This window comes from Trichosurus vulpecula, chromosome 9 (assembly GCF_011100635.1).
Source record: "Trichosurus vulpecula isolate mTriVul1 chromosome 9, mTriVul1.pri, whole genome shotgun sequence".
In the NCBI taxonomy this organism is placed as follows: Eukaryota; Metazoa; Chordata; class Mammalia; order Diprotodontia; family Phalangeridae; genus Trichosurus; species Trichosurus vulpecula.
The window spans coordinates 2,318,087-2,342,983 of record NC_050581.1 but is presented as its reverse complement, the minus strand read 5'-3'; the positions used below and the strand labels follow the sequence as shown (position 1 = coordinate 2,342,983).

The 24,897-nt window shown below is 37.5% G+C and overlaps 1 protein-coding gene across 2 annotated transcripts in view; it reads right to left on the bottom strand.

Moving 5' to 3' along the window:
* The window catches only part of CLUAP1 (clusterin associated protein 1), a 39,158-nt gene extending 16,613 nt beyond the window's left edge, over positions 1 to 22,545 (bottom strand). Inside the window, exons 1-8 of one of the 2 annotated variants that reach the window (XM_036739143.1) lie at positions 22,374 to 22,545; positions 17,554 to 17,665; positions 16,725 to 16,809; positions 15,233 to 15,412; positions 13,727 to 13,822; positions 8,481 to 8,564; positions 6,666 to 6,799; positions 3,057 to 3,198 (exon numbers count right to left, since the gene is read on the bottom strand). In XM_036739143.1, the coding sequence (XP_036595038.1) occupies positions 3,057 to 3,198; positions 6,666 to 6,799; positions 8,481 to 8,564; positions 13,727 to 13,822; positions 15,233 to 15,412; positions 16,725 to 16,809; positions 17,554 to 17,665; positions 22,374 to 22,470 (930 nt within the window). In that variant the 5' untranslated portion in view covers positions 22,471 to 22,545. Of the gene's footprint in view, positions 1 to 3,056; positions 3,199 to 6,665; positions 6,800 to 8,480; positions 8,565 to 13,726; positions 13,823 to 15,232; positions 15,413 to 16,724; positions 16,810 to 17,553; positions 17,666 to 22,325 lie in introns of both variants that reach the window. The other variant, XM_036739142.1, reaches the window with a different exon arrangement.
* Between the last annotated feature and the right edge of the window lie 2,352 nt (positions 22,546 to 24,897).

The following is a 24,897-nucleotide window of genomic DNA, read 5'->3' as shown; positions in this document are numbered from 1 at the left end:
TCTGCTTGTAGATGATATCATGCTGATTGTATCAAACTCCAGAGCATTAAAGAAGCTTCCCAATAGGATCCGTGATTAGTCAAAAGAAATCAGCTTACAGTACAAACTAAAAAACTAAAATATCTATTTTCTGGGCTATACAAGTGGAAGCCCAATCCAATGGTTAGTAGAGCAGTACATATATTTGAGGAAGGCAATGCAGATAGGCAATGAGTTGGGCTCAGAACTGACAAAGAGGAAGGAAGGAAGCTGGAATGCATTTGGGAAACTGCCTAATAATTTTTAATGTTCTCACCATGGTCTCCATCACAAAAGCCCATCTTCTTAACAATAATGTTCTCTTAGAAATTCCATATGCCTGTGAATCTTAGAACACTACTAACTCATTAAAATCCAAGTTCTATGTAACCTAAAAGTAAATAGAAAGATACACGCTAGGTACAAGTATGTTGCAACATATTACCAATGATAATCTGTAGGCAAGAAGTGGTATAAGGGATACCACCAAGGAAACATAATCGGAAAGGAGGTAGATTGGTCATATGTTGAGAATTGAGTTAGATGAAGACCTCCAGCAGGCTGAGTAGATTTCTGTGAAGGATTTTTGGGAGAAGATGGATAAAATTAGATACAGTATAAATTAGCTGTGATAAGCATGAAGGGAATACCCACATGAATGAAATCAGAGCTTCACTGAAGAAAAATGAAGAAGCTATTATCAAGAGACAATGAAAGATAGATTTTCATATTCTCCGTTTTATACAAACCAAATGGGAAACGTTGAGGAATTAGGTATTAAAGCAGGGCCAGGAGGAGGGTGAGAAGGCTCTGAGGAGAAAAATATGGAGGGAGAAACCAAAGATCTAAGTAGTGACAGAGAACTGTTCACGGGTACTTTGGAAGATACGTAGCACCACAAACATTTATTGAGTCCTTATTATGCATGATTCTCTATTATTAGACACTACATGGGACACAAATACAATTAAGATTTACTCTAGGTTTGCATAAATATGATTAGAGGGATCAGGTTTAATAGAGACCAATGCTAAGGAACTAAAGACTATCAAAATTCAACAATCTATCTAGATGAAATGAAATGTCTTCACTCAAGGCAGAGGAGGCAATCAATAGCCTGGGCCATACTAAGTAGTACTGGAGGCTTTTCCCTTTTTCTCCTCTTTAGTCTTTCTCTTGATTTTTGATGTCTTTTTTGTCGCTGCTAAACAGTGAGAGCAAAATAACTTAACTGTAAATAAAGATAAAAGTTGCCTAAGTCACTAATCAAGAAAAGTATATTTTTACAGAACCTGTTTTTCTCTCATTTTCCAATTCCTCATAACCTCTTCATTAAACATGCTTTCTTTTTCTTTGGTTTCCTCTCCCTAGTACATATGCCTTAGGTCTTCCAATGACATTACTTAAGCCTTCTAGTGGTTCTTAGGCTTTGATCAAGGCAGGGAGGAAAGATTCAGGCCTAGGATTTGGATGTAATCTAATCCACTGCAGATACTCATTTCTCCAGGCTGATTAAATTATACCACACAGTCACAAAGAGACACAAAAGTAATATTTATCATTCAGCAAGATATTATTAAGGTTTATTTTTTAGAATAAAAGGCAAATTGAGGGGGAAAAACACTTATCCTGATATTTGGGGGACTTGAGACTGCATTGAATGAAAAGCAGTAAAGTGAAATACTACTCTTTTCTCTTCTACTGATTCAAGGTTGAGGAAAATCACTCCAATAACAATGACTGGTGTCATTTTCTCATTGAATTTCAATTAATTAACTCAGTTGAGGATAAAGTATATCCCAAAAGGAGCCTTTTCCCATTTTCAAAATGAACATACCAAGTTCTTCCATTGAGTGGTTTTGAAAGTCAAATGAGGGGACAATTTTTTGTAAAAGCTCTTTGCAAATTATACAGTGGTATACAGATTAAGTGGTATTATTGCTAACGTTTAGGGGTTAAGAAGCTTTTCTAGGCACCCTAACCCTAAGTCCCTCCTGCTACAGCTTAAACACGTCTTCTTGCTTAGCTCTTAGCAAAGACTAAAAACAGAGACAGCATGTTATAGAGGATGATACACTGGACTTGAAGCCAAAAATTCTTGGACTCTACTCCTCCCTCCAGCACATAGTTAAAGTTCCTGGCCCCATCACTTAGCTTCTCTGAACCTCAGGTTCCTCATCTATGAAATGGGGAGAAGATCACCTACCTCTGGGGATGCCATGTGGATCAAAATGAGATAATATATACAGAGCATCTTTGCAAACTTTATATGAAGGTGAGTTAATATGATTATGATTATGATTATGATTATGTGCACGTGAGTCACCTCTTAGTTTTCTCCAGGTTAAATCATTATTTAGATAAAAATGACTGTTCCCAGCAAATTTATGACACTAAGGTGATCCAAAGGCCAAAGGAAAAACAATGACAAATTACAGAGTGAGTAAAGTCATGTTGAGAAGTGTACAAAATGATTGCTGCGGGCCTCAATTAGGCAGGACAGCAGGATAAGCATAAGAATGGCCCTATTATAAAATTTAATTTGGCACAGTTCTAGAAATGCTAGTGATGGTAATAAGAGAAAAATCAAAGGTATAAATATTGTCAAAGAGGAGACGTAACTATCCCTGTTTGCAGATGACATAATAGTTTACTTAGAAAACTCCAGAGAATCAGCAAAGAAGCTAAATGAGATTAATTAATAGCTTCAGTAAAGTAGCAAGATACACAATAAATCCACAGAAACAGTCAACATTTCTCTATAGCAACAATATAGTGTGGGGTTTGGTGTAAGTGGTAAGACCCCTGGTCTTGAAGTCCAGAATAAAGCAAACCTGGAAGCCCAGCCTACATTATCATCATCACATTACTAGAGAGGAGAAACTAAAAAATTAGAAAAATATGGTCCTTGACCTAACTAGGAAGAAAAAAAGACATACACATAAAACAACTGACGACAGTTAGAATGTGTTATGTCAGTAAGAATAAAATCGTGTACTAAAAAAATAGAATATCATGTAAAAATTATGATCACTTACCTCAAACCTCTCTTGCTCCATCCTATGATGATCCTCAAGTTGCTGTTCTAGGTAGGCCAGATTCCGAAATTTTTCCAGGTAAATGTCGTACTGCTTCTGCAATTCCTCCTCAATCTTCTCATATTCATCCATAAAGGCTGGTCTACAGAAGCCAAAGAAAATGCAAATGAAAGATCTTTTGCTCTCTTCAATATAATAAGTATATTAGCATATTATATAAATACACAAATATATAAGCAACATACTATATAATAATAGCTTACTTTGACATATGAAAGAGATGGCAAGAAAAACTGAATTGCCAATAGCAAACAGAGAAGGATGGCTAATACGGGGGATGCCATCACGCAATGACAAAACTGAGAGCCCAAAAGAGCTCTACAGGCTGGGCCTCCATAGACTCAATCTAACAAAATGAAATTTAATAGTGAGCACAGATTTGGAGCTGGAAGGGATCTCAGCGGTCATCTATTCAACCCCCTCATTTTAGAAGAAGAAGCCAAGGCCCCTGGAGGTTTGGCACTTTGTCCAAAAAGCCAATCTGGAATTTGAACCAGGTTCTCTGACCCCAGATCCAGCCCTCTTTTGCTTTACCATGTTATCTCTCAAAATTTAATATCCTGAACTTGGGTTTTAAAAAATCAACTTCACATATACATTATAGGGTAATGGGGCTAGAACTTGTGCAAAGAACCTGGGGATTTAATAGACTGCAAACTCAATATATTCAACAGTTACCCCAAAATCAGTTGCAATTTTTGTTTCACAAAGGGGGTGATCACACCTATTATGCAATGTCCTGCTCAGACCACACTAGAATTGTGTGTAGTTCTTGGCACCACATTTAGGAAGAACATTGACAAACCAGAGCACAGTTATCCCAAAATTCCCATTGCCCTATATAATGGATAAGAAAGATCTTGGGGTCGAATGTAGTAGCAATTAGAGTTGAAGATCTTTCCCATCCATTCATAGGTCATGTGACCTGCTTACATCACAGTAAAGCCCAAGTTATGTGGTGGGAGGAGCCTCCTGACAGGAAAAGGAAGTTATGATACAGAAAATGCTGAGAGAGAGAAAGATGTTACGGCTGCTGGTGGCTGCTAATGGCTGCCCTCATGTTGGTTAGAACTGAACAAGCTGACTTAGCTGTACTGTGAGTTTGTTTTGGGAAGACCCCGGCGGAGAGGTTTTGGGATGGCCAGGCTCCATGTTGTGATATTCTGTACTGAATGTTTTGGGTTCCTTGCTGTTATGATGAAGTGGACTGACTGACTGCGGGAGTGGAGCATTTGGTTATGGAATATGGTTCTCTGGTGTCTGAATAAATGGTCTACTTCTATCTTCTATGTGAAGAATCTCGTATACTTTGCGATATAGAACTACGTAGGCATTACGACAGTTATCATCTGCATTGTTATTATTGCCTCACTGTTGCAAGAGTGTCTGATGAAGAGTGACCAGGGTCGTGAAGGGTTTCAAGATTATGTGGGACACAGTATGAAGGAATTAGGTAAGTTTAAGTTTTTAGAAGAAAGAGTTTATAGGGGACACGATAACTATCTTTAATTATCTGAAAGACTATCCCATAGAAGCCTGATTAGAGTTGATCTGTTTAGCCCTAGAAGACAGATCTCAGAGTCATGGATAGAAGTTTAAGCAGCAGATTTTGGCTCGATAAAAGGAAAAAATTTCCTGATGCTTGGAGCTACCCAAAAAAGGGATAGGCTGCCCTTGGATGACTATAGTGGATTCCTCCTCATCAGAGGTCTTTAAGAAAATGCTGGTCTTTTGTGGTAGCAAAGAATTAGAAATTGAGGGGATACCCATAAATTGGGGAATGGCTGAACAAGTTGTGATATAGGATTGTAATGGAATTTTACTGTGCTACAAGAAATGATGAGCAGGATGCTTTCAGAAAAACCTGGAAAGATTTACATGAACTAATGTAAAGTGAAGTGAGCAGAACCAGGAGAATAGCAACAGCAATACTGTACAATACTCAACTGAGGATGAACTGTGAATAACTTAGCTATTCTCATCAATACAAAGATCCACGAGGATTCTGAAGGACCTAAGGTAAAAAATGCTATCCACCTCCAGAAAAAGAACTGATGGAATCTGAAAGCAGATCAAAACATATTTGGTTTTTTTTTTTACTTTATTTTAGTTTTGGTTTTGGTCAGTATTTTCTTTCACAACATGACTAATATGGAAATATGTTTTACATGACTGCACATGTGTAACCTTTATCAAATTGCTAGCCTTCTCAATGAGGGGGGAGAGAAGAGAGAGTGGGAGAGAATTTGGAATTCAAAATTGTAAAAAATGAAAGTTAAAAATTGTTTTTACGTGTAACTGGAAAAATCTTTTTAAAAGAAAGAAAATGATAGCTGACCACTTGTTGGGTATGTTGGAGAGAAGATTCTTAGACTAGATGGCCTCTAAGGCCTTTCGAACTCTTAGAATTGGTGATTCTGGTGAAAAACTGCCCCTATGTACAAAGATGTTTCAATTGGCCTTCTCAATTAATTTCCTATTTATTTACTCTTATTAGGGATCCTAAGGGAAGAGTTCTACTCTTTAAAAAAAAAAGTCAGATAAATATAAAAGTGATTTATAACTTCCTAGCCTAAAGCAATTTAGAGATAATTCAGAGATAGATTTCTGCTCCCTACCTCCCAAAAAAGTGCTTAAAAAACAAAATATACAGAATGATTTTTTTCCAGAATATTTTTTAAAGTAGAGAGAACAAACATTCAGAGAATACTGTTCTAAAAGTAGAAGTAACAATGATCCTTCATCCAGGGTAAAAACTTATATTGTTACCTGCAATTATATCTTAATTTTCCCTGCTGCTGCAATTCCACAGAAGACAAGACACATTTTGACATTAGGTAAAATTTCAAATGAGTTAATATCGGGGAAGTTATACTAGCAAGGAAGGAAAGGAGAAGCGGGGGGAAGGAAAGGGGAAGACAGAATGTAGCTATGCAGAGAATGGAAGGACTATGGGAAAAAGCAAAGAGGAGGGGGAGGGGAGGGGAGAGAGAGAGAACAAAATATTTTTTTAAAAGCAGAAGAAAGAAGAAAACTGCAAAGATATATGAAGAACCTATTTTTAAGAATCCATAGGTTTGAAAGGTCACAGGCACAAGAATTAGCAATTCATACTCAATGTTGCATTCATCAACATGATCAAGACAAGGTTAGTTTTTCCAGTAGGAAAACCAGGATGGAGATTAACTACTGGTCTGAAAAGGGAGAAATCAATTCAAAACATACTTCCATGTGATTTGCTATAAGGGTCTGGTCTGATGTAATCCAGTCTTGTGTAACCACTACCATCTGGATTTACTTACTCTGCATTCCAAAAATTTTCAAAAGCTCAAACTCCAGAGTTAAGAATGTTCTAGAAATTTTGAAAGCAGCAAACAAAACTGAGTTTAGCTGTCTGCTTCAGTGGATAGCTTCAATGTGTAACTGAAGTCTAGTTTGTAGACCTTGAACTTGAACTACTTCTTGGGCAGCGAGCATCTCCCCATTTCATTCTATTCCCTTAGTCTTTTGCTGCTTTATCATTTCAGACTTGCACTCCCCAGTAGGTACCTGACACTCTGCAGAGTCTGTAGGCGCTTTCGGTTTCTTTCAAGTTCTAATTTTCTTTTTTCAATTTTGGCTTCTAAGTTTGCTTCATCCGAGGCCACATTGTTGAGCAAGTCTTTAGTTTTCTGAACTTGTGCCTGAGAATGACAAGACAAGTTAGTCTATCAACATCGACTGTCACTCAAATGCTTCGTAAAAAGCCATTTCTGAACTATCAAGATCACAGATTCACAAGGTTAAAAGAACCTTCAAGAGGTCACCTTGTTTAACCACCTATTTTTAGGCTGTTGCAGAGGCTTGTGGATCTAGAAGTGGAGGAGATTCTCAAAGGACATCTAATCCAACCCCTTCATTTTACAAATAAGGGGACTGAGGCCAAGAGAGGTTAAGAAATTTGCCCAAGGTCACAAAGATAGCAAGTAGCAGAGCCAAGATCTAACCCCCAGATTCTTTGACTCCAAATTCAGAACTCATCTAAGTCCAGAAATATCATTATCTATTCTTTACCAGAAGAGGGCCTTTCTTCTTAAGATTCTTAATGATCATCTTCTCTCATTTTAGAGATGATGAAACTGAGGTCCAGTGAGAAGTGAAGTGTCCAAGGTCATAAAATTTAATAGTGAAGCTAAGAGTCAAGTCTTCTGCCCCCAATCTGTTGATCCTTTCATTTAATCATACTACCCCTCCAAATAGAACAGAACAGAAAATAGCACCATTTTCAGATAACAAAACCGAGGTTCAAGTGAACCAATGTCAATAATCAGAGAGCCAATCAATTAGGTTTCCTATGACACCTGAAGACACCAGAAATAGCAGCTTCCCAATGATAAAGAAGCCTATGCCATTCATTTGGTACTTAACACGTACTGCCTTATTTACCTTTGATACACAGATAATGATCCATAGTTGCATAAACAAAGGGAAATTAAAATCTGTCTAGTGCTGTTTAAAACTATAAATATGTTAGCGTTAACATTTAAGAGTATCGTAGATCTGTGATCTATGAAGAAGGGACCTCAAAAGCTATCTAGTCCTAGTCACTCACTTTACAGATGCAGAAACTGAGAGCCAGAACTTATGAATGAATGATAACACATTTGTTATATGCCAGACACTAAGAATGCAAATATAAGCAAGATGGTCCTTGCCCTCAAGGAGCTTACATTCTAACAGAGGAAGATAACACAATAAAAGGAGCTAGAAGGGGGAAGGGATGGAAGTAATGGAGATGGCCAGGAAATGACACAGAATCCTGATTTCAGACAAGATAAGACAAGTGGGGGGAGGGGGGAAAGTTAGGAAATATCTTTTGCCAGTGCTGCCTCACTTGTTTCTAATAGCTTTATCATTACTTAACAACAATAAGTATCAACAGTATAACCATCCTACCTAGGGTTTTATTGTATAACGTAGGACAGATTCTTGTTTCCCTTTATTTATAAGGGTAGAGACCATATCTTTTCTATCTGGTTTTTTCCCAGCACTTTCTACAATGTTTTGCACATACTTACTAAACGTAAATTTACATAAATGTAAATTGTTTATTTGCCTATATATTTCTTAAGGGGAGCCAGTGCTGATAAACTTTCTCTCTAATATCTTCATTATCGCTGATAAATCATACAAGATTTTGTGGCACAATGTTAATAATTAAAAAGAGCAATCTTGGGATTCTGGAGTGTCCTAAGCTTCTTATCATTAACATGTACTGTCAAGGCTATCGTACAGATAGAGGTACACAGCTTTGCATAAGTAAGGTGACAATTGCTGTGGTTATTTGGGTAGGCCAAATGTTAATTGGGAGCAAAACGACCTTACCAAAATATCTTTCACTGCAACCCTCATCACTTTTTCAGTCTCATTTATCTCTAGTGGTCTGGCGATTGCTTCTGTTCTCAATTCCTACGAGCAAAAAACAATCCATTTAGACATGGGTTCAAAAGAGACAGTTATTAAAACCAATACTCCCAGAACCGAATATGATCAATGCATTTATTTTAAATGATACATAAGCACACTCTATTAAAGTATCTTACAAAATGTGTGCACCGGTTCTCTATTTTTAATACCTTATATATTATTTATTTTTATTTATATATATGTGTATATATATGTATGTGTATATATATATGTATGTGTATACATATATATATACACATATATTACCAGATGAATGAATGTTCTATTTATAAAAACTTGAGAGATGCTGGCACAAACGAACATTCTCCTGGTCAAGGAGAGCTTCCTCCAAACCTGAGTAAGCCTTCAGAAGTTGACATTTGATTTCAACTTGCCTAGGATTCATTGCACAAGTGTTACCTACCCGTGTGGCATCCATCTAAACACGTACAGACTTCTAAGTAATACTGTGATAACATTACTTCATGATTAGATTACAAATTTTACCAACTCTTCTCCTACTGGTTACTACTTTATCTATGTTTACATACAAAGTACACTCTTTTTGCCAGTTATTTCCTTTCTGGAGGCCTTCCTCTTGTTTTGTCCGTCCATCCATTCATTCATTCCATTCCACAGATGTTTATTAAATGCATACTATGCATACTATACCACCAGCTCTCCAATTTTTTTGTGAGAAGTCATGGAACATTACAGGCAATTCAGGAGAGTCACTCGTGTGCTTACTGTTTATTAATTATAAAAACTATTTTTAAATTGCTCGAGCAAAACCACCACCTCAAAGGCTCTTTTCCAAAAACAGTGTCTTTCATGCAAATAGCTAAAGTGTGAAAGATTCTTGAAAGATATAAGAGAGAATCTTATTTGATGGCCCTCTGATCACTAGGCATAAAATCTGATTAAGACATAAAACAAAAAGATATGCGCTCATCAGAGGTATTTGCCACAGTCATGGAGGAGACACTGCACAGATTCAAAGTTGAAGGAGGATTCTCTACAGAGGGTAAGATTCTCCAGATGCTTCTTTTGTGGATGACATTATACTAGTTTCATCAAGCCCCAGGTCATTATCAAGCCTCCTAGATGAGAGGCTACTCAAAAGACTTTAGCCTAACCACCTGCACAGGAAAAACCAAGTGGATAAAGAACCCTTTCCATCCAGACTATGACATGAAGTTAGAAGTAAAACCCATACAGGCCATCCATCGGTTTATATATCTCAGGTAAACATTGCAAATGGACAATTAGTTGGGTCCAGAATTAAACAAGAAGACAGAGTGGGCTGGATTTCCAATGGGAAATTGCAGAAATCCTTTAATTACTCCAAATTTTTACTTAAAATGAAGGCTTATCTTTTTGTTTTTGTTTTTTTTTCTTTTTCTTTGTTTAAATGAATTTATTTTAAACTTAAATACACAATAAGAAAAGAAAAAGAAACATTACAAACTTAAATACAAAATAAGAAAAAATAGCATTGCCATGTACACAGCAGAATGAAAGAGAAAATTAAAAATATACAGCAATAAATTTCTGTTTTAAGAAAGCCTATATAATACTATGTATTGTGTTCAGCGCTGTCCACCTTTTCTTTGCTTCCTTGTAAGTCTTTTGTTCTAGGTCTATCTTTTCATATAAAAATTTGAATAGCTATTATATAGGTGCAGGTCATGGAACACTACAATCTCTGAAGAAGAAAAACTGGAGGAACATGGTAGTCGTAAGCAGGATGCAATACAAAAAAACCACCAAGAATACCAAAGTAAAGGATGTCTTCAAAGAAATACATGATTAAAAAAGATGGGTTAAAGGGCTATAAAACTGGGCATACTCTTTAACCCAGCAATATCACTACTAGGTCTACAACCCAAAAAGATTTTAAAAAATGAAAGGAAAAGGACCTATACGTACAAAATATTTCTAGCAGCTCTTTTTGTAGTGGCAAAACACTGGAAATTAAGGAGATATCCATCAACTGGAGAATGGCTGAACAAGTTGTGGTATATGATTGTGATTGAATGTTACTGTGCTATAAGAAATGATGAGCAGGATGCTCTCAAAAAAAAACCTGGAAAGGCTTACACAAACTGATGCAAAGCAAAGTGAGCAGAACCAGGAGAACATTGTACATAGTAACAGCAACATTGTAGCAATGACCAACCATGAATGTCTTAGCAATTCTCAGCAATACAATGATCCAAGACCTCTGGAGGCCACCCACCTCCAGAGAAGGAATTGATGAAGGATCAAAGCAAGTATTTTTCACTTTATTTTTCTTCAGGTTTTTTTTGTCCGTGTTTTCTTTCACAACATGGCTAACATGGAAATATATTTTGTATATACATATATAATCAATATCAAATCACTTGCCTTCTCAAGCAGGGGGGAGGAAAGGGGAGAGAGAGAAAGAATTTGGAACCCCAAATTTAAAAAAAAACATTAAAAAATGTTTTTACATGTAATTGGAAAAAAATAAAATTTAAAACTAAAAAGAAGAAAAAAAGAAAAAGATGGGCTAATATGGTGAAAATAAGAGATAACTGAGAAGATACTAAAAGCATTCTATTGCTATCCTTATGAAACCAAAGAAAATGAAGAAGTCCTCCATTAGGTGGACTCACTCTGGCAAATTTATAAGAGGACATGGACAAGAATTCAAAAGGACAGGCAGGCACGGGTGCGTTGCAATCTGTATCACATACATATTACACAAACCCATTTGGTTATCCAAGTATTATAAGGCACTGGGAATACAAAGACAAAAATAAAACAGCCTCCATGTAAGGAGCTTAAATTTACTGGACAGAATATACCATCTACATAATTAATACAAGGCCTATTGAGGAGGGAGAGCACACAGCTTGTGGAGGGGGAACTAAAATGGGCATCTGAGCTGAGTCTTGAAGACCAGGATTCTGAGAAGTAGAGATGAAGAAAGGATGCATTCTAGGCATAGGGGATACCTGTGTGAATGCACAGAAGAAGTAAGAGGTGGAGTGCAAAATTTGAGGAACAGCTAGTAGTCCATTTTAGCTCAAATGTAGAGCTTGTGAAGGGGAACAGTGTGAAATAAGGCAGGAAAGGTTAGCAGGAACCAGAAAGTCTTAGTAAAATCTGCCAGAATTTATCTGGCCTATAGTGATGATCCAGGTGAGGAGGACTACAGACTTAAATTAGAACAATGGATATGGAAAGGAGAGGAAGAACTGTAGAAAGACTGAAGTTTGAATCATGAGGACTCGCCAACCAATTAGATGCAAGGGGCAAAGGTGAAGGAAGAGTTAAGAATGACTGCAGGGTTTCAGGAGGTAAAGGAAGATCCAAAGTAACTGGAAGAATGAGGATGTTGCCAACAGAAAATGAGAAGTTAGGAGGCTGGATGGGCTTCAAAAGGAAGATTATCAGATCTGTTTTAAACAAGTTAAATCGAAGTGTCACTGGGACATTGAGAGAAGCTAACAAGGTGTTGAGAAGTAAGGACCAGAACAAGGAGGATGACATCGGGACCAGAGATGCAGATTTTAGAGTCCAAATCCTTCCTTAGCTCTTTTCCTGATGTCGATGGTATCACCCAATTGATCACCCAGGGAAAGAGATACCTTTCACAAGTATAGATAGAGGAAATACTCTTGACCAAACAAAGGATAAAGAAAATCCCCAAAGAGAAAGATAAGCAATTTTTATTATACAATACTGAAAAAGTTTTGCATAAAGAAATCAGTGCTGTTAGAATTAAAAGGGAAACAATAACCTGGGGAAACCTTCGTATCAAATTTCTGATAGAGATTTGATATTCAAATTATATAAGGAATTGAAACAAACATAAGAACAAAAGCCATACAGGTAAAGGGTCAAAGGATATGCTTAGGTATTTCTCAGAAGGAAAATAAACAAGTTATCCACAACTATATGGAAAAAATGCTCTAAGTCACTAAAAATAAGAGAAATGCAACTTAAAACAGCTTTGAGATTCCACTTTATACTCATCAAACTAGCAAAGATGACAAAAAAGGGAAAATAACAATCGCTGGAGGGGCTGTGACAGGGTAGGCATACAGTTTTTTTTTTGTTGTTTTTTTTTTGCTGGTGGAGCTGTGAATTAGTCCAACTATCCCAGAAAGCCATTTAGAACTATGCTCTCAAAGTCATTAAACTCTGCATACCTTCTTGACCCAAAAATACCACTACTAGCTTTATACCCCAAAGACATTAAAGAAAGAAGAAACAACTCATACACACCAAAATATTTATAAAAGCACTTTTTGTTGTAGCAAAGAACTGGAAACAAAGGTGGTGCCCCTCACCTTGGGAATGACTGACAAATTACGGTATATGAATATAATGGAATAGTATGGGCTTGTAAGTATGACAAAAGAGTAATTCAGAGAAACCTGATAGTCAGAACTACAAAAGACTAATGATAAAATATATTTCTCACCTCTAGTTATGTGAGGTGCAGAATGATATATACATTTTCATATATGGCCAATGTGCAGATTTATTCTGCTTAACTACAGTTCTTTGTTACAAAGGAAGACTTTTATTTGGGAGACGGTGAGGGAAAGGGAAAGGGGGCGCACTATCAAAACGAATGGAGGAAGTAGTGATAGTAATATCAAAAAAAAAGGAGACAAAGAAAAGAATATGAACAAAATTCAAAAACACAGGAGAGAGCAGAAGGAATTTCAAAAGCAGGGCAATATTAGAACTACCAAGTTAAATTTAGAATAATCTTTAAAAAACCAGCTGTCTATAAAAGAGATTCGTAGTCTTGTATATAATCCTTTTTTCTGTTCTTTATCCAAAACGTTCATGTTTGTTGATGTTTGTCAACTTCATAATAAGAAAAAAATCCAAACAGATTTGTAGCTATCCTTGCTAAGGGGAAAAAAAAATCTGTAAGAGTGAACAGAAGATTTTTTTCAGTGAAAAAAGATGTTTGTTGAATTTCACTGAACATAGAAAATGGCACAGGAATCAATTTTTTGGTCTTTTTACAACTAATAGTACTACTTATAGTAACAGATCTACAATATTTTGACATCATGATTTTCACTTTAGATTTTGTTTTCCTTTATGAACTTAATGTCTTATCTATTACAAAAATTAACTAAGCAACAAAATTATTTTCTTTGAACACTGCTTACCCGCAGTTCCACTTCTTTGCCAAGTAAATCATAGAGAGACGCTCCTTTTGATGTAATTTCGGAAGCAAGCTGCCTAGCGGCTTTCAAATCTGCAATCTGGAATTTTTTTTTTAAAAAAAGCAGAAACTTCAGTGACATCCTACATTAGATGGGTGATTTGAAAATTAAAAATACACATAATTAGAATGTTAACAGTAAGTCTGAATTTCTGTCAGCAAAATCTTCAGTTTCTCACAGCTGTCTATCATCTGGATCAAAGCTTTTGGGAATTAGTAGCAGGAGGAAAACCAGGTACTTGTATCTCTCTCTCCATGACAACCTGAGGAGCACAGTACTAGAAGCTGGCTAATGTACTCGGGAGTAAAAGGAATGCTGAAAGGCCATCCGATATCATCTGAGTGAAAAACCTGTGCTGGGCATATGGGCAGGCAATTAAGGAGGTCCTTCTTCTTGTTCTGAATCTGCATCACTTCTCCATTCTCCCCTCCCCCAAGTCTCTTCTGGAAAAAATGCTTTTGAAACCAATGAAAAGCTAATTACAAAAGTCTCTCTCTTTCTGTTCTTTGCATGTCCATTCCTAAATTTCTACTCTACATCACACACGCAACAACTGGAAGTTGGGGGAAGAGGATAAGGAAATCTAGGCTAGGATAAGGATAAGGAAGAGGATAAGGAAATGTTGGAGGATTCAGACATGGGTCTCAGAGAAGCAGCTTCTTTCAAGGAGCTACTTGGCCTATTTCTACACTGGATAAAAAGGCAATTAGTAGGACAAGAGAAGACTATTAAGAGAATAGAAACTAGGAGAGGAGAAATAAAAGGGTGTCACTGGAGTTAGTTTGTCCCCGGTAAACATTTCCTCAGGAATGCAACTAAGAGTCCTAGCTCACATTTAGATAGAATTTTAGCTGACAAAGTACTTTCCTCACAGAAACACTAAAGCAGGTAGGTCATTTTTTATTATCTGCATTTATCACCTAAGGTAACTGAGGTTCAGAGTGGTGGAAAAGACCTGTCCACAATAACAAATTTATTAAGCGGCAGATGTGAAATGTATATCTGCGTCAAAGTGTCTACAGCTAGAAGTTTGTTCCGGAAAAATTCATTTCTACAGCTGAGATATAGCTTTATCTCCATCCTCTTCCCTAAGTATCTGCTCCCTCATCTTTCTGCCTCTAAACCTCAGGCTTTCTAAGATTGTTAAAACAAACAGTATTTATCCTTATTTTACAAATGAGAAAACTGAGGCTCAGAGCAGGTGATTTTGCCATGGTGATAACAATAATGACAGCTGACATTTATATAATACTTTCAAGTTTGTAAAACGTTTTCCGTATGTTATCTTTAATAAGTGAAGTTGAAACTCAAACCCAGGTTGTCTGACTCCAAATCCAACGCTTTTCCCATTGAACACTGGTAGGTGCTTTTAATAACTGTTTCTTGAATGAATGAGTGAATGAAACAAATAATCTTACTGCATACCTACAAGAATATATTTTGCCTTACCTTTGAGCCAAGATCAAATTTGAATTTGCTGATATCTTCTTCTCCTATTTCAGAGCCTTCCATTCCTTTGGTTTTCATAGCATTATAAAGTACTGATGTGATTTTCAATAGCTCCTTTACTGCATATCCATCTGCTTGATACAGTTTCTTAGTGTTAAGTTTTATATGAGCTTTGGTGGCCTATTTTTAGAAGAAAAAAAATCAGGTCCCTTCCATATAATGTCCGTAAAAATCCTATGTAAACAACTTGGAAAATGTCTAGGTTAAAAGGAAAACTTCCAAGAGCAGATTAACGTTATACTAGCTACGATACTATATTAATAATCATACGAGACAAAACAAAATAACCCAGGACTAGAAAATGCTACAGAAAATCTAGACGACCCTGAGATTTCACCTCATATCCAGCAAATAAGCAAAACAAGCACACTAATGCGTGGTTGGTGGAGATATGGATTGGTACAACCCTTCTGGTAAGCAATTTGGAATTATGCAAATGAAGTGACTAAAAGGGCTATGCTCTTTGATCTAGATATTCCACTGTTAGGCATATACCCCAAGATGGCTAATGACAAAAAGCAAGGATCAATATATACTAAAATATTAATAGCAGCTCTTTTTTCGTGGTAGCAAAGAATTGTAAACAAAACAGGAGCCCATTGATTAGGGCATGGCAATCAAGGAGCTTGAGCCAGCCCAGAGAGCTGATCATTAAGTTTTCAGAGTGAGCATTTACATTGGAAACTGACAAATGCTACGAATCAGGGCTTGATTTATTTTTTGTAGATTGTCTAGACTTAAGAAAGCGATGGAAAAATGTTAATAATGCAGATTAAACTTAAAAGTGTTTCGGGCACATTTTTTTCCAGTGAAGCAGCTGTTGAACATTTACTAGCACATTACTAGGCATGACCAGCCAAATTACAGTACATAAATAGAGTGAAATACTGTGTTGTAAGAAACAACGAGCATGATGAATAGAGAAACATGGAAAGACTTACATGGCTTACAAAGCCAGAAAAACAATAAACACAATTACTATAACAGTGTAAATAGGAAGAACAGAGACAAAACAATCAAAACTGAATCCTGCAAAACTGTGCAACAAACAAACTTGTCTCTAAAGAAGAGATATGAGAAGATAGTCTCCACAAGCCACCTCCCTCCTATTATATCCTCCCCCGATTCTTTGGGTCCACAAGAACAGAACACTGCAGATGTCAGACTTTTTAATGTGTTGATTGGTTTTGCTGAATTTGTTTTCTCTTCTTCCTCTTTTTAACTCTTTATTATAAGTGGCATGGCTCTCTGGGAGGAGGTTAGAAAGAAGAGATAACAAGAGGAGACAGATGTAGGTGATATAAAAACAAAAAATATTAATTTAAAAAATATTTTAAAGGAAATACTACAGAAAAGAATCTGAAATCAGCTTTAGTTAGGAGTCTCCCATTCCTAATTTCCTTGATTCTTACTATGAAAACTGTGAACTAACCATGAATTGTGCAATCGCTTTAATGAAGAAAACTCGATCTTGCTCTGTCTCAACATCAGAAGGAATGTCAGTCTGAGGCTCATACCTAGCAACATGAAAAAGACACAAATCAAACAGGTAGAAAGAAGACATACTGAATGGAACATGCAAAGTTGACACCGTTGGAAAGCAAAAAATGGACAATGCCTGTATCTCCCCATTCCTCGCAGAATGAATAAGAGTAAAGAATATATTCAATGCCAAGGCTTCATCAACACATGACCTATGTGAATAGACCAAGAAATACAATTCTGAAATGAAAGTTTTCACTCAGTGTATAAAGCAAAATAGAGACCTTCATATCTCAAATTTAGATTTAAGTTGCCCAAATACCAATAAGGAGTCAATTCTTGACCTAGAGATAAACCAAGCTAGGAATGATAATATATTTACAATGACAATGACAGAATTTGTTGGCATTAACTTTGCAATGTCTTCTTGATGTATCTTAACAGGTATTTCACTCAAGGGCAAATCCAAATTATCACTGTAACAGTACCTATAATAGTTATAGCTTCAAGATAGGCTTCTGCCAAGTGTATTCTTTATGTGGTTGGATGTCCAGACTGAGACAACTAGAGCCAACTAAGAAAAATCTTTTGGTTCAATGTATTTTCCTCTCTTATACCTTTCATAATAAACTCTGTTTATTTTTAGGTAATGATCCCATTAAACTCTAATTTCACTGTCATTCTATATGCCCCGCAACAGTATCTGTGAAAGGAACCATTTCCACAAAGCTCATTAATAAAATCTAGCAACCAAGTTCAACTATTAACAAAGTACTAACCTCTTTACAAGCCAGAGAAGCACTTCAGATACAAGCCCAAAGTTTGGTGTGCGAAAATTCTCCATAGAGATGTGTCGGGGGTATCCCAGGGCCCTCATCATTTCTGTAAAATCTATTCAATAGCATAAAATATGTTCTAATCAGCTCTATATTTTTAGACATTTATCTAATCTATGGACTATCTAGCATCCTAACATTCCATTCTTTGAACCTTTTGGTAATTTCAATGCTGTGGTTGACAAGACTCCCAGTTGGCAAGAAAGAGGAGATAAAACTCAGAACAATTACTCTGGCTACTGTTTAAAATTTTATGAAGTTTGGTGGCAAAAGAAATTGCCAATTAATTAAAATATGGCTTGAGGAATTAACAATAAATTTCATTTACTACTACAGTCACTGTCCGCTTTTACTATTAAAAATGGTTAACTGGCTGTCCTTTCTTTTTAACTCAACTTTAGTTAACAGAGGGGATTAGTTGAACTTCCAGGACAATTTTTAGATTTTTTAATTAATGAGATTAAGAAAGAGAGTGTTTCAGATCTTACCTTCACATACATTTTGGAATTTGATGTGACAAAAAGCTAACTAAAGGGGGAATAGAGAAAGTCTTCCCCATACACATAAAACACTGGAGGGATATGAGATGATGACCAAGAATTATGAACTTTGTTCCTATGCTATTACAAATGTCTAATTTAACTATTATTTTGCTTACTATTTTCATGTCAGAATTCTTACACTAAATCTACAATAAATGATATTGCACAGCACTGAACAGTTTACAAAGTACCCTACCATCTCACTTAATAATAACAGTTGATCTAGATAGTTAAACAGTGCTTTATGTTCACAAAGGGCTTTATATAAAACCCTTTCAGGTAAGGAGAAAGTGTAATATCATCTGTTTATAGTCACTAGCTCGCAGGTCTGAGAGATGGGATTTCAACCTACGCTCTTTCCTCTACATTAGTTTGTCTCCTCTGAGCCTCAAAAACACTTGGGAAGTAGTCAGGGCAGATATTGTCATACACATTTTACAGACAAGGACCTTTCGGGGTTCCTCTCCTACAAAATGAGGCGCCCAGAAAGGTTCAGTTACTTTCCAAAGCTGGTTAACTACGACAGTTAGGTTACAGGTCAGCAATCAAATCAAGGTCTTTGCAACTCCAAAACCAATCCTCTTGTCACATCATGGTGGCCCACGAATGCAAAGCAATGCCCAGTAAGCTTTCTATAACCCTCTTCCCAAGCAGGTATCTCTACCTCTTCTCCCTCTAATACCATCTAACAAAGTTGGTCATAGGTAAAATTATGGAAAGATTAATCTTCTGTCCCACATTGGAGCCTTCAGCTTCTGAGCCTACTACCCCTATTATCCCCAAGAAAGACTGCAGGAATGAATGCAAAAAAGGCAATGCAGACTGATGATGTCTTTTCCAGGTACATTTACATTTTAAAAGTTAATAAAGGAAAATGGTCTAAGGATAGGAAAATGCAATTTTCAAAGGGAAGTCATCCAAGCTATCTATAGCCATGTGGAAAAAAAAATATTCCAAATCACTAATAATGAAAGAAATGCACATTAAAGCAATTCTGAGGTTCTATGTTCCACTCACCAGATTGGGAAAGTTGACAAAAAAAACCAAAAATGACACTTGTTAAACAGGCTATGAGAAAACAAAAACAATGGTGCTCTTGTTGGTGGAGTTACGAATGCAGCCACTGGGGAAAGCAATCTGCAATTATCCTAAAAAAGTTACTAAACTATTCATGCCCTTTGACCCAGTGATACCACTACTAGGCCTGTACTCCAAAGATCAAAGAAAGAGGAAAAGGTCCTATATATACAAAAAAAATTTTTTATCAGCTTTTATCTTGTAGTGGCAAAGAACTGGAAAATAAGAGGTCTGCCTATCAATTGGGGAATGGCTGAACAAGTTAAGGTGTATGGTAATGGATTGTGCCACAAGAAATGAAGAGATAGTTTCAGAAAAACCTGGGAAGATTCGTATGATCTGATGCAGAGTGAAATGAACAGAATCAGGGGAACAACTGATACTATAATATCAATATTGTAGGAATAAACAGTTATGTTGAAATGGCTGAACAAGTTGTGGCAGATGATTGTGATGGAACACTACTGTGCTATAAGAAATGATGAGCAAGATGATTTCAGAAAAACCTGCAAAGATTTACATGAACTGATGCAAAGTGAAACTGTACACAGTAACAGCAATACTGAATGAGAAGAACTGTGAATAACTTAGCTATTCTCAGCAATACAATGATCAGAGACAATTCCAAAGGACTCGTGATAAAAAATGTTATTCGCATGGCAAGAAAGAACTAGAGTCTGAATGAAGATCAAAGCATACTATTTTTCACTTTCCTTTTTTGGGGGGGATCTATGTCTTCTACTACATGACTAACAGGGAAATATGTTTTGCATGACTATACATGTATAATCTATATCAAAATGTTTACTATCTCTGGGATGGGGAGGGGAAGAAGGGAGAGAATTTGCTACTCAAAATTTTAAAATAATGAACGTTAAGTTATTCTTACATGTGACTGAGAGAAAATATTATTTTTTAAAAAGAACAATTTTGAAAGACTTAAGAACTATGTTCAATACAACTACCAACCATGACATCCAGAGGATGCTTAAAAATGAATGCTACCCAACTCATAAAAAAGAAAGCGATGGATCACCCCTTAAATATGCAGACTGAGACATATAATTTTTGATATGGCCAATATGGGCATTTGTTTTGCCAGACTAGGTTTATTTGTTATAAGGGTTTTGTATTTTCTTTTCTGTGGGGGAAGGAAAGGTAGAAGGTATAAAAAATGTTTGATAATTGAAAAAAAGTAATAAATATCTTAATTTTTTAAAAAGTGAGTGAAGGGAAAGCCAATTGCTTAATCCAATAAAGTGAATCTCTAGGGAAGAATTTCAGGTAAGGGGCCCTGAGTGAGAGATATATTTAGTGAAGAAACTTACTCATGTCTCTGAAGTCTTATCAAATAGGAGTCACTGTGCCACAGTAATGCAAATCCTATCCCAAACCTTTAGACCTAGCTCTGCCTTCTGTGTGATTTTAGACAAGGCATTTTCCCTCTCTAAGCCTGTTTCCTCCTCTGTAAAATAAATGAATGGCATATATAATCTATAAGGCTTCTTCCAGCTTTTATTATGATTACCGTCATCTTCCTCATCAAAAATCCTCTTTCATATGTAGATGACTCTGGGTCCTCAAAGGCTAAATTAGTGGAACATAAGTTCTGGCAGATCCTATCAAAAAGTAACGGCTTGTGGGGATTTGGGGGTGGGGACATGGAGCGGGGAAGAATGATTGGGAGACACCAGCCTAACTAAGACTGAAGAGACTCATGTTGGGGTATAGCTCAGCCTGATCTCCTTTGGTGAACAAGGCTGAAGGTCAAATAACTTGAGAAATGATTAAAAAGAAAATGCTAGGTTTATTCTAAACTAGCTTAGGATGCCTCACGGTGTAAAGATGACTCCTGGAACAATGAATTAATCTTATTTTAAGCAGGAGTGCCTCATAGCTAGGCAGTATAAGTTACACAGCCAATAAGCAACTTTGTGCAGCAGTTTAGGACAGACAACACCTTTCACAGAAGAGAGAAAGGTAGAGGAAAAGGGAAATCAAATGGGGAGAAAAGGTGGGAAAATATTTGGAAATCAATTAGCAGGATTTGTTATCAGGATAAGAAAACACTTTCTGAGTAGGACAAGAAAGGAGATGTGACCAAATATTTTACAATTGTTAGGAAATCTATTTGACCTAAGACAGCAGTGTTGAAGTAATCACAAGGAGAAAGTTACAAGTATCCTATACGAGGCCAGTTTCTACAGAAGTGGACGGAATGTTGGTGGTATTGGTAATCGGGGAGAAGATGGGCTGGGGAAGAAGAGAAAGGAGGAGAAAGGAGGAAGCATTAATAGAGAGTCAGGACTAAAAAATCCTGGATGAGCCCATCTACTTTACTGTATCACTGCATCGCTTATTATATTTTATTTCTTCAGAGGGCTGGCCACCAGATGAATTTTAGGAACTAAGGCACTAAAATAAGGCACTTCTTAGGGCGCAAAAGGCGGTGGCAACCTGCGTTGGTAGAGGCAGTACCTCCGCTAACGAGGTCTCGGTTCTTTTGAAGTTCTTAAATACCATCTTAAAATATTTCCAAAGGCCCAGGATTTCACAGGGATGGACACTCTTTCCGCGCACAAAGACTGCAATGTCTTCAGCCTTAAGGTGTTTATGAGCCCCCCAAAACGAAAACAATTTCCACTCGGTGACCCCCTGTCGGATGAGAGTCTGTCTAAGCTGGGATGGTCTTAGCCGTCTACTGGCCAAGCCTTACCGGGATCCTTTCCAGTGGTATTCTGCGCCCCCGCCTGAGCTAGTGAGGGTTGGTTTAAAGACGGCTCCGCTCACCTTGCCTGGAGTCCCTTCCCCCTCCCTCCTCTCCATCTCTCCTCCCTCCCCCACCCGGCCTCACCCGGCCCCTCGCAAAGAGGCCTGGGACGCGAGGACCGCGGCGAGGCCGCCACCGCCAACACCAGCGCCTCCATTAGTAAGGGTCGGCCTCAGCTCGACCGCTCTCATTCGCTCCCTCTTCCTCCCCGTCAGCCCCGGGCTCGGCTCACGGCGGCGGAGAAGCCGAGGCGGCTGCCGGGTGGACTACAGGGCCCAGGAGCGGCCTCCCCGGCCTCGAGCAGCCAAGATCCACGGCTCCCTCACCCAGGGAGGAGAGCAGGGCTGAAGCCGGGGGCTGGGGAGCAACCTTACTCCTTAGGTCACGGAAAGACATGACTGGTGATCCCGTCGGTGACCTCAGTCGGCCCCTGAAACTTGGAGAACCTGAAACTTGGTCGTTAGAGACCATCCATGGAGCCGGGGAGGAGGAAGCTTGGCTCCGACGGTCACTATGGCAACCACCAACGGAAGCCCGCGAGGCCTGCCGGCTGGGGCCAAACGTAGGCGAATGCAAAGGTGTGCGCGTGCGCAAAGGATTAAAGTCGTTCTCGGAATCTAGAACTGGCTAGTGGGCTTTGTATCGGTTTCTGGATACGATGTAAGGCGCTCCCCCTCGCCCAAACTAGGCACGAGGCTGTTTCCTCAGGCTTCAGCTAGAAGGGAGAGGATGCCTGGATTACGAGGAGGGCATGGGAAAGCCCTTTCCAGGTAATCCGGCACAGTGTCATAACGTCCCAAACACACACCTATTAATACATACATAATATTATTTATATGTATATACACATATAAACATATACTAAGTATATACATAGAAATAAATATATATGGTATAATATTTGTGTATATAATATAAATATGTGTGTGTATATACATATAAATAAATGTATTGTATGTAGACATAAATATATATGTAGGTGTATGTGTGTGTATCGCAAGCACATATTCATTTGTTTATATGGATACACACACCCCACGCATTAGGAGGGGAGGGGAAGCTTGCCCTTTGGGAGACTCAGATTCCCAGAATGCATGACACTGGAAGTTTTGTAGGAAACTTTATAGGGGACTATTCAGGACTAGGATTGGTTCATGGAGACTTCTAGAAGAAGAAAAGGGTAGGGGGAGGAGGCAGAAAGTTCAGATGTCTAGTGGAAAAGGACAAATGGGTCTTCAATCCCTGCTGTCCTGTCCCTGCCCCTCTGTGTCTCTCTCTCAGCCTCTGCTTCCCATGGGGAACTTCTTTATGGGAGAAGTTGCCAAACGTAAGGGAAGCTACTAAGAGCAAACTTAATCCTCCTTGTCCCTCATTATGAGTGTCAGCCAACAAGTATTTATTAAGTGCCTACTAAGTTCACAGGAACCTGGAATGTAAGATCTATGAACCAAGATAAGCTGGATGTGGAAATGGAAAAACATTGTCATCTTGGGTGTCAGTGAACTTAAGTGGACAGGAATAAGTGAATTTAATCCACACAATGAATGTATCTATACATTTACACACACACACATACACACACACACACATATATATATATATATATATATATATATATATATATATATATATACATATATATATATATATATATATATATATATATATTACTGTGGGCAAGAATCCTGAGAAAAAATGGACTAGCCCTCATAGTAAATAAAAGTGTGAGAAAAGTAGTACTGGGGTATAATCTCAAAAATGACCAAATGCTATATGTTTGAATCTAAGGCAAACTGTTCAATGTCACAGTAATATAAGTCTATGCTCCAACCACTGATGCTGAAGAGGCCAGAGTTGATCAGTTCTATGAAGACCTACAATATCTTCTAGAAATAACATCAAAAAATGTCACATTCATCATAGGGGATTGGAATGTTAAAGAAGGAAATCAGAAGATAATTGGAACAACAGGAAGTGTGTCCTTAGAATACAAGATGAAGTAGGACAGAGACTAATGGAGTTTTGTCAAGACCCTGCACATGGACATCACCAGATGGTCAATATAGAAATATGGAAATCAGATTGACATACTTTGCAGCCAAAGGTGGGGAAGCTCTACACAGTCAGTTCAAACAAGATCTGGAGCTGGCTGTGGTTCAGATCATGAGCTGCAAAATCAGACTTAATTTGAAGAAAGTAGGGCAAAACATCACCATATAAGTATGACCTAAACAATGTTCCTTATGAATATGGAAGTGACGAATAGCTTTAAGGGATTAGATCTGGTAGGTAGAGTGCCTCAAGAACTATGGGTAGAAGTTCAAAACATTGTACAGGAGGCAACGACAAAAAAAAAAAATCCAAAGAAAATGTAAAATGACTGTCTGATGAGGCTTTACAAATAGCTGAGGAAGAAGGAAAGGGAAAAGAGAAAGGACAAGGTATATCCAGCTGAAAGCAGAATTCCAGAGAAGAGCAAGGAGAGATAAGAAGGTCTTAAATGAGCAATACAAAGAAATAGAAAAAAAAATAGAATGGGAAAGAGAAGAGGGCTCTTCAAGAAAATTAGAGATACCAAGGAAAAGTTTTGTGCAAAAATGGGCATGATAAAAGACAAAAAATAGTAGGGATTTAACAGAAGCAGAAGAGATTAAGAAAATGTGACAAGAATACACAAAAGAACTATACAAGAAAGATCTTAACAGCACTGATAACCATAATGGTATGGTTATTGATCTGGAGCCAAATACCCTGGAGAATGAAGTCAAATGGGTCTGAGAAAACATTGCTAACAACAGGGCCATTGGAGGTGATGGAATTCCAGCTGAGCTATTTAAAACCCTAAAAGATGATGCTTTTAAAGTGCTGCACTCATCATGCCAAATAATTTAGAAAACA